This window comes from Molothrus aeneus, chromosome 1 (genome assembly GCF_037042795.1).
Source record: "Molothrus aeneus isolate 106 chromosome 1, BPBGC_Maene_1.0, whole genome shotgun sequence".
NCBI classification, from domain to species: Eukaryota; Metazoa; Chordata; class Aves; order Passeriformes; family Icteridae; genus Molothrus; species Molothrus aeneus.
The window spans coordinates 42138828-42155222 of NC_089646.1; the positions used below are offsets into that span (position 1 = coordinate 42138828).

The 16395-nt window shown below is 40.6% G+C and overlaps 1 protein-coding gene across 1 annotated transcript in view; it reads left to right on the forward strand.

Annotated features, from left to right (window-relative positions):
• CNOT10 (CCR4-NOT transcription complex subunit 10) overlaps positions 1-14378 on the forward strand; it is a 32645-nt gene extending 18267 nt beyond the window's left edge. Inside the window, exons 11-19 of the mRNA XM_066555683.1 lie at positions 106-227; positions 823-999; positions 3605-3685; positions 8322-8435; positions 9778-9908; positions 10672-10707; positions 10809-10936; positions 12159-12234; positions 14085-14378. Of these exons, the coding sequence (XP_066411780.1) occupies positions 106-227; positions 823-999; positions 3605-3685; positions 8322-8435; positions 9778-9908; positions 10672-10707; positions 10809-10936; positions 12159-12234; positions 14085-14239 (1020 nt within the window). The 3' untranslated portion in view covers positions 14240-14378. The remainder of the gene's footprint in view (positions 1-105; positions 228-822; positions 1000-3604; positions 3686-8321; positions 8436-9777; positions 9909-10671; positions 10708-10808; positions 10937-12158; positions 12235-14084) is intronic.
• The last annotated feature ends 2017 nt before the right edge of the window (positions 14379-16395 follow it).

A 16395-nucleotide genomic window follows, 5' to 3' on the forward strand; every position in this document is an offset into this window, starting at 1 on the left:
ATTCTTATATTTTAGCAGGGTTCAAGGTCTTCTTTCAGCCTTCACTTACTTTGTCAAGCTCTCATTCAATAGCCTTGATATTTAAGCTCTTTTTTTTCCTTTTAGACATCAGAACAAGAGACTAAAGGTCTTCCCAGCAAAAAGGGAATTGTGCAATCGATAGTAGGTCAAGGCTACCACCGTAAGATAGTCCTAGCATCCCAGTCCATACAGAATGTTGTTTATAAGTGAGTATGTTTTCTATGGGTTATTTATTTTGTTTTTATAGCTTTGTTAAGGATATATATCTGTTTATCAGAGATTTTAAAACTGTTGTGGAATAACTGTTCATTTATGTAGTGAAGAGAGAGGCATGCTAAAATGCTTGGTGAGTCTTAAACATCATTTTGTGCCTCCTCTGTGATAAGCCAGCAGAGGGCTTAACTGTGTGTTTATTGTAAGTAAGATGAGCATTAAAGCTTAAAATTTCAGATAAGTAAATTTTATTTTCAGATAACTGAATCTGTCCTCTTTTTCTCACTTAAAAACATATATTTTCAGTAATCCACTTAAGAAAAATGCAGGAAGACTCTAGTTGCTCTGCCGTAAAACTTCAGAAAGTGAAATCAAAAATCTAGTGAATCTATTTGGGCATGTGATGTATTCTCAATATGTAAAGATAACAAGATACTACATCTTAATAAATTACATTTGGTATATTAAAATGTTATTTAACATTTTTAGGGTGAAGTTTTCTTTGCATTCAGATATTTTTGGAGCTCTGCTTTTATTTTTAATTTAGTAGGATTGCTACTTATTGGTCAACTTCTGTGTCTCTTTAAGTGATGGGCAGTCCTCAGCAATACCTGTAGCTAGCATGGAGTTTGCTGCAATTTGTCTAAGAAATGCCTTGCTGCTACTGCCAGAAGATCAACAGGAGCCCAAGCAGGAAAATGGATCGAAAACTAATAATCAGCTGGGGGGAAATACAGAAAACACTGAAAGCAGTGAAGCATGCAGGTAAACAGAATTGAATATAAGCCCTTCTTTTTGTCCAGAGGAACTCTGTGCCGACGGCCTATGTCTGTGATTTACCTTGTTTGGTCAGCAGAAAAACAGAACATATTTGTAAATTCTCTTAATAAGGCTGGTATGTTCAAGGAAATTGTTTAGCTGCTTGTTGTTTAAATTTAGGAATAAAATACTGAATTGGTTCTTCCTATCCCTATCAGCTTTTATTAAATTAGATAGTGAAATTATTTTATCCCTTGGCCATCTTTTTTTTTCTGTGCTGCAAATGTTATGTTTTCCCACACCCTCCTGCTGGGCATATTGGTATTTCTCTAATTGTAAGTGAAGTTTCATGTTACAGTGATTTTTGTGTGTGAGCGCACGTGCGCCATGTACTTGATTCAATATATATCTGAATGTCTGGAAACTCAGTTGTAAACATTTCCCCATGATCGGGTTTGACATTCATCAGCCCTAGTATGCTTTGTTGTGTTTGCATTAAAATGGGAAACCAGATTTAAAAAGTAAGTAGGAAAGCAGCATGGAGCTGTTGCTTAATAAATCATATTTTGCAGAAAAGAATTTAAGAAAAGTCTTTTCTGTCAATAAAATCTCAGAAAAAGTAATTTGTAGGCATGTATGATAAAGGAAGGTGGTTTAATTTATTGCATCATCTCATATATTCTGGACTTCCTTTTGAAGAATAACTTTTGATCACAGTCTGCACTTTCATTAAAGACCATTTTGAGGGTAAATGTTAAAATACTTTTTCATCTGGAAAAAGTTTCTGTGGTAGAACTTGAACTACTTAGAGAGTAATGAAAAAACATGGTGGTTTTGTCAGACCTGGGTACAGATAAATGTTAAGAAGATAAGATGCATTTGTCACAAGGCAGGGTTTACTGTACACATACCATGTTGTGTAGGCACAAGGTGCATCCTCGTATATTCTGAGGTTGTCTGTGGCTGGGGGTCAGTGGCTGTTACTGTTTGCAACAATATTTGAAAGCTACTCTCTATAATCCTGTTTTTCCAATTACAATCTCTCTTGTCAAGTGACCAAATGATTTATAAAAGTCAGAGGGAGGAAGGGGTGGTTGTGGGTTTTTATTTTTGTTTGGTTGGTTGTTGTAGGGGGTTTTTTTCTTTTTCTCTTTACTAAGGTTGGAGGTTCTCTGGCAAGTGTATATGCAGCCCACTGAGATGAAGCTTCTCTGGTTTAAATGGGACTTCACTTTTAAGCTTTTGGGGCTCACTAAGGGGCAGTAATGAAAACAAAATGGTGGCCCTTACTCAGACAAGACCTCCTTTTTTGTTTTCTGTTGGGGTAGTTTTTGTTTATTTTTGTTGGAGTGAGGAAAGGAAAACATGCCCTCTATGGGAAGATCCTTTGCTACCTTCTACTTTCAAAACCAGATGCTTCTTCAGCTGAAAAAAGCTAAAGAAAGGACTCCCTCATATCTTCCAGTAGTCATTGCCAATTTCAAAATATCCAACAAAGGAGGCTGTTCTTGAATTTCTGTGCCACATTCTGAAAGGTTCTCTAAGGATTTGTTCCTTCTGACAAGGGAACCTCTGTGAGAGAACAGTAAAACATACAAGGCATTTGAAGAAAATCACACTAATTGAACAGGATGGTTTTAAAGCAAATCCACTAATTGAGCAAGCTGACTCTTAAGGCAGATTCTTCTCTTATTCATAAGAAAAGAGTGAATGCTTTTAGTGGCTAAGGGTATTTTTTGGAACTAATTTTTGGTAAAGGCATGAAGTATGTACTCTACAGCAGTATTGAGTATGAATTCCTTGGAGATTTCTGCTGTATGTTTTGAACGTTGGAGTTATCTTACCTATTTGTAATAGAGAGATATGAAACTCATAAATTAAGTTCTTGTTAAGTGGACAGATTCAGTTTCAATTCTGAATTTTCTTTTAAATCTTTTTCTAGACCTTGGTATCTCTCACTGCCAAGATATCGCCATTAGCTGTCTCTTCAATTCTCATTCCAGGAAGTTCTTTCAGCTTATTGGAGGGTGAACTTTCATACCTCTTAAATAGAAGTATGAAATAGCTTCCCCAAATGCTACCCCCCCAAAAAAAAGGTGTAATTTTAAGAAAGTGGAATTTTATTTGGAGAAAGGGAAAAAAAATAGAAGAAACATTTTGTAATAAAGGGAAGCTAGAAATCTAAAGGAAGCTGTAGCATTTTGTGGGTTATCTTTCTGGAGTATTTATGTAACTAGTTTTTAAGAGGTCTAGAGAGAAAACTAGTTTACTGCTTTTCTTACAGGCTAAAAGGAGACAAGCTACAAATGCAGCAAATTCTGTGTACCTCCAGTTAAAAATGCTTATCCTACACTGAACTTCAAAAATAGTTCAAGGCTGTGAAGAATGGTGTGGGTTGTTTGGTCTGTCAGTCAAATCCTTTCCAGCAAGTGTCCCACTTCTTCCTTCTCAAATGGAATGGTTAGGATAAGAGTGTGTGCCTCAATCTGTGAATAACTTCAACTCCCTCTATTTTAAGCTGCAGAATTTATGTTCTTTTAAATGGAGTGAATAAATACACTGAGATTTTTTTAAAATTATCTATTATAGTAATACACTGTTTTTATTCTAGCAATAAAAGTCATGAAGGGGATAAATTCATTGCAGCTCCTCCTTCTTCGCCTTTGAAGAAACAGGAATTGGAGAATTTAAGGCAAGTAAATAATATCAAATATTCATCATTAAAAAAGCCTCTCCCTTAATTGTCATTCCTAGGGGTCTTTTTGTAGCCACCTGTGATGTTGAATTGTAGCTGGTAATTTTTTTTTCAAATGCGTGTGCTTCCTTTCTTCTGGGCTTTGAATCTGAACAAATAGAAATCATCCAGAATTACAGTTTAGGTAGATCAGTCTGTTTGATTGCAGTATTGTAAGTTTGGTGTTATATATTGGGCAAAACTGAAAATATCAAGTCTCATAAGGACAAATCTAAAAAGCCTGAGGATGGCTGTTGACATTGGTGGAAGGGGATGGAAATTACTGTATGTACCTTTTCCCCTAAAGTCACAATAAGGCTAGTTTAGAATTCAGTCCCCACATTATATGCTTGTTGGATGGGAAAAAAATGAAAGTAGAAAGCAGCATAGCTGCTTTTACCAATGAGAATGGTGTTCCTTTCAGCAGGAATAAATCCATAGTTTACATAAAATAGAAAGCAAAAATGCCTCTGTCCAGGCATTTGACTTTCTCACAATGGAAAAATATAGGTAAAATTTCACTGTAGATTTCTTATGTGTTCTCAAAGATCCTTAAACTGCCTGTTCAGGAGTCTGAATGTTCTCCAGGTGGAATAACTCATGTGTGTGTAAATAAGTATAATTTTATCTAGAGTCTCTTTACTTTTCCCCAACAAGATTACCATTCACTGGCAATGTTAATTATTTCAGGTGGCTTCCAGCTTGTTGAAAATCTCTTACTATAAAGCTTGCACCTGTTTAGAAAAAAGAAATCTGTTTTAAGTTTCTATTATGGACAAAGCATACAGTAATTTCCCACTTGAACTCTTAGGTAAACATTCTGTTTCAGCCTAACCCCAGGTAACCTATGTTTTAGAATGACCAGCTTAACCTTTTCTTTGCTCCACTACATGTAGCAAATCTTTTTGTACTCATTTAAAAGAACTTCAGGAGGAATCTGTGAGGCGACGTCGATTATTCATTTTGGAGTCGTACAAGAGCGTGCTACTTGAAATAGAGCATGCTGGATTAAAAACAGTGATGTGGGTTGCTTGTGGGTTTTGTGGGTTTTTTCTCCTCCTGACTGTTGAAAATGTGGCTGCCACATGTCAAAATTACATGGTGTCAATTTGTGATTTTTTTTTTTAATACATAGTCTTATTTTTCACAATCAGCTGTTGTTATCTGCTGATGAAATCTGACAACATGTCAGGAAAAACTTAGCAGTTCAGCAAGAAATTAGCTGCTTCTGGTAAAAAACTTCATATGAGGAAAGGAAAAGCATTGGGTTTTTGGTTTTTTTCACTACATACTTTGGTTTAATCTAGAGGACTATACATTCCTAGAAAGAGATTCTGCTGAAACTGTTTCTAAGCTTCTGGAGATGTGAATAGCAAAAAACATTGCACTCAAATAGTAGTCCTGTAGCCTTGCTCACTAAGGAGCTAGGTGAGAAAATTGAAATTCTTGTTGAATCCAGGAAAATTAAGAAGAAAGAATTCTGGATGTTGTCAAGGATTATCCTAAGGAATAGGAATCTCTTCAGTTTTTTCCTGGCAAGTCGCTGAATTGAAAAACCTCTATTACTTCTAGAACTGAAAAGAGACTGTGAATGCTTTTTTTGGATGATTGTATACAGTTGTGCATCCTTGTAAGAGGATGCCTGACTTACCTTTGCCCCTGAATAGTTTTTAAAAGTGAAAAATATCATCTAGAAAAGGTTTACATATCCTATATATTGCTTGATACTTCTGCACAAATTGGTGGACTAGTTGAGTGGACTATTCTCATAATAAGCAGTAATTCAATAGTAATTCAATTGCAAGGTTTTAAAAGCAACAAGCAGAAGTCTGAGGACACCAATCATTGCTAAGAATTTATGCACTGGAAGTAGAAACTCCAGGTTTTTCTTCTGAGTTTCTTCTAAACAATTTTCCTCGCTGCTTCTCATCCTTGGACAAGCCAATTCCCGTGCTCTGGTCTCAGGCTGTAGTATGTTCCACACACCACAGCCACCTAACACTGTTTGGATACATCAAGAGAATAGATGTTCTGGTAGACCACAGTTCTACATTTGGAAAATTGTGTGGATTTTATTGTAAAAGTTGAGATAGACCACAACAAGGTCTGTCGCTGTCTTTCTCCTTAGATTGAAGGTGTTTGTGTAAGAACCTTAATTTTCCCCTCAAAGCAGATAGAGATAAATGAATCATTCGATCATTTGTTTTCTCCACACTTACCCAGTTTTGCCTCAGTTATCCATTTAAAGGTTGCAGTGGTCTGTTTGGCCCTGTCACAGTACTACAAGCTTACAGTGATTATCACCCATAGCTGTTTCACTTTCTTCTTCCTCACTCTTAGCCACTTCTTCCCCCATCTCCCCTTTGCTGGTGCTGATTTTCCCCTTGGAGCAAGCACAGTCTGCATTCTGTATTTCTTAATATTTTGTATTGTTTGCCAGTGTTGAAACATAAAAAGTAGGTATTTTGTATCCATTGTTGGGCTTAGCTGTTTGAAATTATTTCACGTAAGTGATGTTCTCTTAATGGTTTAGAAGTGTCATTTTTGGTGCCTTCATGCTAAGTTTTGAAGGACTGGATTTGCTCTGGCTTGCCATTTCCCTGAGAAATAAGGCAAGTCAGATGTGGAGTTTGGGTTCCGTAAACTTACAGTCTGTGTGGGCTGACAAATCCTGTTGCCTAGACCTACACAAGAGGCTGTTTGACATAATCTGGCAGTTTAAAAAAACATTTTTCTTTTTCCTAGTGCAAAGGCAGTTTTATTTAGGGCATGTGGAGGCTCGGTGATGCTGGAAGTCTGCCGTGCTCAAAGGCGACCTGTGGAGTTTTGTCAGAATCCTGAGCGGGGTGAAACACTAGTTTGTCTTTTCCCTTGTGCTGCAATTCTTCTGCTCCGGTTGGCTGTCAGCTCTCCTGAGCTTCGGTTCAGCCAACTCAACAATGGATCCAAGTGCAAGAGCACAACTGCATGGCAGGAAATCTGAATGTTTTCCTCCTTAGATGGCTGTTGCCTGCTCTTATGTGGCAGCAAACAGTGGCTACTGCTTAGAGCAGAGGAGTAGGTTTCATCCTGTTGTGTGATTGGAGCATGTGTTGTGTTTGAATTTACACTTGCAGAATTAAAAATAGGCTTTAAAAAAGTTGTGGGAAATGTAACACACATTGATGGGAAAGGGCAGTAATAACCTACTCTGCAGGCCCTGACTTGTGTCTAAGGGTATTTTGCTGGTGACACGCAGCATCTCTGCTGATTTAAAAGCTGTACCTCCTTGAGGTAGAGACAAAAAGAGGTTAGTTAGAAGCAGATTGTTATTGCAGAGATTTTTTTTTCCCCATTCCATCCCCCTTCCCAGTCACAACCTTTCATAAATATTTTAGGTTTGGGACTTGAGCTGGGGAAGCTTTCCTCTCCCTCTCTCAAGCTTTTGTATGTGCTCAGATTTGATGTGACATCTGGACACGGTGGAGAGGAAGTGGGGGGTAGGGGAAAACACTGGAGAAGTTTCTTATCCTACTTGTGCATAATTAAGGAGCATGCCTCCTGGGAAAGGGGAATAAAGGCACCCCAGGCCCTGCCATGAATGACATGACTTACTGCTGGACCGAAAGCAGGCTTGACAGTTGCCAGAAGGTTGGGCAGTAATAGCCCGCCTACCAGCGGGAGAGCCCGCGCCTCTCCTCCCGCCGCTCCCAACCCGAGACCCCACTCAGAGCATCCACTCGTCCTCCCTGGAGAAGAACAGAGTCCTGCTCACAGCAGGGTGTCCTGGGCAGAGGCTTGTGCCCTGAGGACAAGGCAGCCTGCACTGAAAGATGTTTTACCAAGTGGAAAATATCGCCAAGAACAGTGTTTGGAGAGGGGTGCAGTTATTACGAAGTGTGAAGCTTGGCCTAATGATGGCGTCCTGATGTGGGGTTATTGTTTGAAGATGGAAAATGTGAGTAGTTCAGATTTTATTAAATGAACTGCCAGAGATTTTCTGGTTTTGGAAAGATAAGCAAGTCTGTGATGACAACAAAATGCCATGGATCACTCAGAGTCTTGGCACTGGGTTACAGCCCTCAATTGAACACAAAACTGGAAATGCCAGATTCTCCAGTGTTTGTCTATCTGTGTGCAGATGTTGTTCAATAGAAGAGTGAAATATGTTACAGCTTAATTGATAGCTACTGTGTGTCTTACAGCAATCTAGAAACCTGCTACTCTTCTCTACAACAGAGGGTGAGGGCAGAGGAGTACAAATGAGAGTTCAAGGCAAGACCGGTAACAAGAGTGTGAGAATGGCAAACTGTCCGTGAGAAAAATGACACATGGTGAAGTCCACTTTTTAGCCTGTCATTTAAGATGAAAACTGCAAAATCTTACTGAGCACACCATGGTGATCCTTGGTTTATATTGGTAGGACAATCGAGCCCATAAATAATGAAAACTCTTTTACTTCATAGTTAGATAGGAAGTCATTATTGAAGGTTTGATATATTTCTATAGCACTAAACAAGAAAGAAGATTTAACAGGTGTATTTGGAATCACAGAATTCTCCATTTAACATGTTGACTCTCTCCCCCTCCCCTTTGTTTGTCTGTTTCCTTCCAGGTGCTCGATCCTTGCGTGTAGTGCTTACGTGGCTCTGGCTTTGGGGGATAACCTTATGGCATTGAATCATGCAGATAAACTTCTGCAGCAACCAAAGCTCTCAGGGTCTCTTAAGTAAGTCTGATGGGGTCATTTCTTCTTTCTCAGCCCTGTTTTTTGCTGGACACTTCTGGGTTGAAGCTTCCAATGTCTGTAGTTGCTTGCCAAATCTGTGTTTGATGCAAAGAATTGCTTGGCCTGCTCCAGTTCTTGTTGAAGCCCTAAATGTCCATTGATACACAGGAACATGAATTCCCTCCTTTGTGTATGAATTCCACATAATTTGGAATCAATTGCTGGTTTTGTTACTGTTTCTCCAGCTCTGGGGTCACATGCAACAGCAGGACCATCAGGTCTCTGTCAGGATTCACTGCAGGGTTGCACATGCTTGGCACAGCACAAGGGGCAGGGATGTGCAGCTGTGGGTAGCCAACATCAGCCCAAACCCACAGAGCTGAAAGGTTACTTCTGAAACTACAGCCTCAGAGGGGAAGGTTTGCTCAGTCACTCAGGGTAACAGATCTTGTGTGTGCAGGACTGTCACTTCACCTGCTACTGCTGCTTATGTAGGTTCCATTCTTCAGTTCCTCTCGTCACCTCTCATTTGGCACTGTATTTTTTGGAAGGATACTCAAAGTGCATTCTTTTTCTACCCACCAATTCTCATACAGCTCTACAAATTCAAAGGCAGCATCAGTCCTATCCTTCTGACACTGTGCATTTAATGCACGGGATAAAGTATAGCAGAGGTTTTTACAGTAATAATATTTTTCAAAACTGGTAATGTACTTGTGGAAGGCAAGGTAACTCGTGCTTATTTTTATATGCTGGCACCATGCTTTAAACTGGTCCGTGCCAATTAAATTCTTTGGCTTTTTTCTTCACACTACTGCAGCTCATCCTTTTGCACAGTCATTGTATTAGCAAGATCTTTGAGGAGTTTGCAAGGTAACACATATTTTGTGTTACTGTTATGTAATGAAGGAAATGCTAAATAACAGGTCTTTTGCAAAGACAAAGAGAGGTGTGTATCTTGGTCCCAGGAAAATAGGTGCTTTATTTTTATTGAATGTAAAATAATGTAACACTTTAAATTGTAGATCTATTCATATTCTGGGATGGCTTTTCTTAATTCTCTGAATAAGGCCCCACCAAGGTACTTTCTCTGTGGAATGGAAACTCCTGTGCATGGATGAATTATTCAGGTGTGGAATTTTTTTATAACTTTGGTGCCTAAAAGCAGTAAATGGTAGAACTGGGTATTATGACAATACCTTATGAGCAAGTTAACTTCCATGCTATTGTTCCCAGTAACAGTTCCCATGTGCTCACATCAAAAACTGCATTGTTTGTCTCTCATAACAAACTGTGGGGATTGCTGTGCTGACATTTGTAACCTGACCCTTTGCTGTTGTAGGTTTCTCGGGCATTTGTATGCAGCAGAAGCTCTCATCTCTCTAGACAGAATATCTGATGCCATCACTCACTTGAACCCCGAGAATGTCACTGATGTTTCCCTTGGGATCTCTTCAAATGAGCAGGATCAAGGTTAGGTTAATGCATCCACACTTCATGATAACTGGTTATGCTTTCAGCTGCCTTCTTGTTGTAACTTTTTAGACACAGATATAATGATGATTAAGACATTTTGTTTTAACACCTGTAGGTTATTTCAGGGTGAGAGAGAGTGTTGTTTGTGTTTTTGTTGTTGTGTTTTTATTTTCCTGGCTTCAGTTCCCACTTTGTGTTTGGTGTGCCTTTTCCTTGTTTGTCATTCCTATGAGGTGGTTAATTCTGTAGCATTAATAGGACTGTATATTGTAGTATTCTGACTTGTTTGAATGAAATTTTTGAAAGCTGGTTTAGTTAAATATGCTATTATGGTTAAGTTTGGGTTTTATGTCATTTATCTCTCCCAGCTTTTTGGTCTTTAAACCAGGCTTTGTCATACCACTGCAGTCTACTTTACTGAGATATAGGGAGTGGGGAGAACTTAATCTTAGTCCTCTTGTTGGGAGTGTGTATTCTGTTAAGAAAAGTACTTCAGAACCATCTGTATAGTGGAGTCTACAGCAGCTCTGATTCCCGTGACATGCCTGCAGTTTAAACTCACTGTACTCATCTGCAAATCTAAAAGCACAACACTGAAGTTAGGAAGTCTTGAATGATGTAAACTCTTGAGCAAACTGATCTGTTTTCCCTCTTTAATGCCAGACTGTGAAGAGAGCAGAAAATTTGTGTCTTTGTATTATTTTTGTAATAACCTTTAAAAAAGATCACAGAACATGATGTGTTTGTTTTTTCTTTGCAGGGTCTGACAAAGGAGAGAATGAGGCAATGGAATCTTGTAAGTACCAGCCACTGTATTCAGCAGAGTACAAGAACTTACTTGGCCGGTTGGAATAAAAGTGTAAGGAAAAGAAGAATTTTATTTTCTTTTAATTGCAGCTGGCAAGCAGACCCCACAGTGTTACCCCAGTTCGGTCACGTCTGCTCGAACAATGATGTTATTTAACCTTGGAAGTGCTTACTGCTTGAGGAGTGAATATGACAAAGCTCGAAAGTGTCTTCATCAGGTATGAAAAACAAATCTCAAGGCAGCTTTAGGGACAAATGTACTTCCTTCTAAGGGCCATTCAAATCACAGTGAATTCTGGTGATTTCACAGCCCAGCTTACTTGCAGACCCTGCTGAGATGGTGGCTTTTCTCTGTCTTTATGAACCAGTCTCTATTAAAAACAAAATTAATTCCAAATTTCTTACTTGTGTAAAAAGTTTGATACCACTACAGGCAGCATTTTATTTTCTGTTCATAGCAGAACAGTAGAAGATGGCTGGGAAGCCTTTTCATGTTTAAGTTAACTTGCTTGTTTGAGTTTTTTGTGGTCTTTTTAATGGTTTAGTAGTAATTGTTATGATTCAGAGAAGGTTTTCTCCCTAGTCATTTAATAACTCACCATCAGAACTATTATCTTTAGGGCTGTGAGAACAAACTACAATTCTGCTGGAAGCATGCTCCTTGTCTGCCTCTTGTCCCAGGAATTCTCAAGTACTGCTTTTGAAATGCTTTCTCCACCTGGCCTGTGTCACATCACTTGGTCTTTTTCATGGCTGGGACCCATCTCTTTCAGCATGATGTTTCTTTTTGCACCCACTCCTGTCTGTCAGGAAGACTGCCTGGATGCATTGTTGAGCTACAAACTGAAACAGCAGCTTCCAAATTACTTCACAGTGGTTGTGTATGTGAAGAGATTCAAATTCTATGAGGCTCTCAGCTATTTAAAGCAGTTGTCTGGCTCTTTTTCCTGCTGAGGTTTCTTATGATGGGGCAGGTGTCTCTGCTTGGGCTCTGAAACACCTGCGTAAAGCCCAGAGGAGTGCAAGGCCACCCATGGATGTAAAATACAGTGGGGCTCTGCATCTACAATAAATTCATTAACTTCATAGCTGAAAATGGTTGTATATGGAAAGTTAATGAACAATCCTTGTTAACTTTGTATTCTGAACTTTGGAGCAGTGGAGGTTACCTTCTTCACCTGTCACCTCAGCAGGAAACCACGCTAGGCTGGCCCAAGAAATACAGATCCATATGAACATAAGCACACAGCAGATGGTCCTGCTAATTAGTGTGAAACAATCTTGCTATGTAGATAATCTTGCATGCTTAAAACTGATGGAGTGTATGAGTTTGAAAAAATCTGATCTTGGTTATGAATTGATCTTGTCAAGGGGCACTTTCTTTGTTCTGGATCTTTCTCTTAAGCTCTTTTTCTCTCCACCCTCTTCTTTTTCAATAAGGCTGCTTCGCTGATCCACCCCAAAGAGATCCCTCCAGAGGCCATCCTGCTGGCTGTGTATCTTGAATTGCAGAATGGTAAGTTGGGAGCTGTTCAGGCAACCTAAGTCTGGGATACAAAGGGAGGAGAGCAGCACTCATCATTCCCACCCTATAGAGAGAGTTGTGCCAGTATTTTGGACAAAACCCTTTAGGCCCTGTCTCCTTCTTACTCTGCTGTGGATCCATGTATGTGCACCTTCACTTCCATAGTTTATTGCCATCCTGTTCTTACACACTCCAGACCTCCTAATTCATTTCCTGAGCTGAAGTTTTCTATCTTAGTGCAGAAGTCAGCACTCTTGGATAGGCTCTGCGGAAGTTTGCAGGCACCCCTGACATGGGAAGAGACGAGAATGGTTCAGAAAGAGATGACTCCATGGTTCAGAAAGCTGATTTATTATTTTATTTACATATATATATATATATATTAAAACTATACTAAAAGAATAGAGGAAAGGATTTCATCAGAAGGCCAGCAAGGAAAAAAAGAAATGATAACAAAAGGTCGTGACTCTCAGAGAGTCTGAGCCAGCTGGCTGTGATTGGCCATTAATTAGAAACAACCAGCATGGACCAATCAAAGATGTACCTGTTGCATTCCACAGCAGCTGGTAATTATTGGTTTTCTTTTCCTCTGAGGCTTCTCAGTGTCTCAGGAGAAAAAATCCTAACAAAAGGATTTTTCATAAAATATCATGACTACATTCTCAGTAAAACCCTTGATGAAGTTTCTACTATAAAGAGTGTTTGAAAAGCTTTCTCCATTAAAAGCCAACCACAATCCAAGTTTCCCAAAGAAGCTGTGTCAAGGCCTGTGTAGCAAATATGGCAGCAAAGCTTGTAATACTGATAATTTTCTCTTCCACAATGCTTTCCTTTGAAGGTTCACTTCGTTAGTAGGAGGGGAAAGCTCTACATAATGGCAAAGTGGAAAGGTTGCACTTGAATTCTGCAGTGAGAGCAGACTGGTGCAGCTGCTGCCTGAAGCTGTCATGGTTGCAGACCTGTGCTCCTTGGGGGGCACTTCATATCCAAGTGTTATGAAATGTTCTGTGTGCCTGTTCCCCTTCAGTGATGTTGCACTGCAGGTGGGCAGAGGATTTGAGCATTTGTATTTGGAATTGAGACTTCTACAATGATTTTTTTACAAAGATGTTTCTAAATTGGAGTTTTGGAAACCTTTATTTCTGCAACAAAGATGTACAGAGCAGAAGAGAGTAGAAAGTGGGATTTACATCCCTTACCCTTCTTCTAAGTACATGACTAAAAGAGGTGAAGACATTTTTTGTTCTATAAATGACAACAAAATGGTGCATCTCTTCTGAAACAAAAACTTCAGGAAAAGAAAATTATGAGGGAAAAATACTCTCCTTGCAACTCAGTGCCTTTTCTCCTGTAATTTTACAAGTTTGATTTTTAACAGAGTAAGTTTTCCATGTATAGTGGTAGTTGTTTGATGGACCATACATACAGTTAAAAATCAGATTTCTTCTTTTGAAAACATCTTTCATGCCCTTGGCATTTGCATTACTGTCTGCAGTGTCACAGTGTGAGGGCATGTTGTGTGAGATCTAGAGCCTCACTGTGCAGCTGGGAGAGAGAAGAGGTGACCTTTGGGAAATTAGAAGGTGCTTTGGCATCTTCCAGTACTAAGGTAAAAGCTTGATGTCTTCAGCTAAGAATAAGTGGACTCAATCAACACTAATTTTTTTCAAATTTCCTGTTGTCTACTGCTTTTCCTATCTGTGCCACCATTTCACTGGAGAGAAAGGACTGCTAGTGTACCTGGCCTGGGCCCAGGGCTGGCTCATCAGCTCTGTCCCTGAACAATAATTCATATGCCATTAAATGGTATTTTGGGTTTTTAATTGAAACTTGTCTTGTAGGTAACACACAGCTGGCACTGCAGATCATCAAGAGGAACCAGCTGCTCCCTTCTGTGAAAACACTCTCTGACATGAGGAAAAAGCCTGTTTTCCAGCCAGTCCACTCCATCCAGCCCATTCAGATGCCAGCTTTCACCACTGTTCAAAGGAAGTGAGGTTGTGCTTGAACCTGCTGCTGCCCTGGTCAGGGGGGCTTGGGATTTTGTATATTTTTTTAACCTAGGACACCTGAATACCCCAATTGCTGGAGTGTGTTTGTTTATGTAAATTTTTAATAAAAGATGTAAACCAAAAGACTTGTTTGTAAAGCTTATTTAATGAATGATGAGAGGTTAGTACCTGCTTTGAATAGGAGTGGTAGTTTATTTACAAAAAAAAAATAGCCAAGTGTGTAATTCAGCTCTTTTTGAAGAGATTAGAGGGGAGAGCAGTGAGTGGAGAAAACCATTTACCTGAAGTAAAGTCCTGAAGGAGCAGTTGAGCTGTTGTGTTGGCTGCTGTTCTGACATATATAAGCCATGCTCTTCCTCAACAAAGAGAGAACCTGTTTCTGTTGGCTTTTTTTTCCTTTGTGAATTTTTTTCCCCTCTCTCTGGTTTTCCTTTGCCCAACAGAATGGTGTAATGGTGCAGCTATGGAGGAAGCATGGAACTGGTTATAAGAAAAAGGTTGGGTTTGGGGTGGTTTCTTTTGTGGATTTGTTTGTGGGGAGCAGGAGGTTGGGGGGTTTTTTTGGGTTTGTTGTTTGTTTTTTTTTTCTTTTGGAGAGGAAATTGTGGCAGTTTTTTAATCTAGTTTCCAATGTAGAGGAATAGGTCTCTTCTTAACAGGAAAAAATTTGCCTTTTACTCAAAGGAAGATTGGAGCATAATCAAGGACCTTCTGGTTACTTACTGTGAGCACAGGAGAGAAGGAGAGGCATAGGATAATTGGAGCCCAGCACTCCTCTCACAGTCCCTTCAGGGCTGTTTTGTGCCATTTCAGCTATCCTGATAAGCTCCAGGGCAGAGCTGAGCTACCACCTTATCTCCCTGTGCTGCTGGCATTGTACTTTTGGTGCTGGCTGGAGGCAAAGGTCACTGCTCCCAGCAGCACCTTGGATTCGGGGCCGGCCCTTTCTGCTCTCAGTGCCGTGAGTGTGAGGGAATGCACGTGTGTCCAGGAGGGGAAGGCAGCAGGATTTGTATCCATCATCTTGGAGAAACCAGCTGACAGAAACAGCACAGCAAGTCTATTCAACAATGTGCAAGTTGTGGAGTGACCACAGGTGTGTCTCCAGAGGGAAGCAGCAGCTTGGGACCTGCTACTCTGTCTCCTGTCAGATGAATCCTTTCAGAATCCAACCCAGTAGCTGCCTTTTTCAGTGACTTTTCTATCACTGCAACGCACCCTTGTCCTCAGGTAGGGACAAACAGCTTAGAAACACTAGGAATAAAAAAGTATCAGGAGTAAGTTGGTAGCGATCACCTTTCTGAAAGAGAGAAGAAAGGGAGCTGATAGATCTTTTACCTCAGAGTAGATTGACTGATTAAATACAAAAAGGTTCAAGATGCTCCCTGTGTGGTCCCGGGCCCTGAATAGAGAAGATTCTTCCCCGCCCCCCCAGGAATGTGGGGCATTCACATGCAAAAGATGCTGTGGCCGTGCCGGGGCTGGGTGAAGGATGCGGTTGTTCCCCAGATAAGGCGCCTCTTATCGCAGCCGCGCGTGCACGTGAGCCGCAGCCCCGGCCCCGCTGCCCCGAGGCGGCTCAGCCCCCACCGCAGCTGCGGGATGGACGGGCGGGGATGACGGCTCTCAGCTTTCAGCCTTTGCTATTAACAGAAAGGAAAAAATAAATATCATAACACGTCAAGGGAGGCAGCAGCCAAGGCCTGGATTCTCCCTTCAATCCTTTTAATCTCTGGTAGGAAAGAAGTGAAGGTCAAGTAAAACGGTGAGCTGTCCTTCGGTAGAAAACCGGGGAGCATGAGCAGCCCGGGCTCAGCACTAGGCTAAGTTAGTAAACCCAGTAATGCTCAGCAGTTTGGGTTGGGGCCCTTCCAGAAGGAAAGGGCGCCTTGTCCCTCTCCCCCCACTCTCCCCTTACCTCGAGGATCTTCCCCTGCAGCAGCACAGAGGCTCACAGTCCCAGAGCAGGAGGAAGGGGTGCATTCCCTTTTCCCACAGCACACACCACAAGCATTGTTGCTGCCTCAACAATGGTCAGCAGTGCCTGTGGCCACTGCTGATACCTTTAGCAGTGCCCATGGCCCCGGTGCAAGGACTGGCCTTGCACTCATCCAGCAGTGTCCTCAGCCATCTCCTGCTG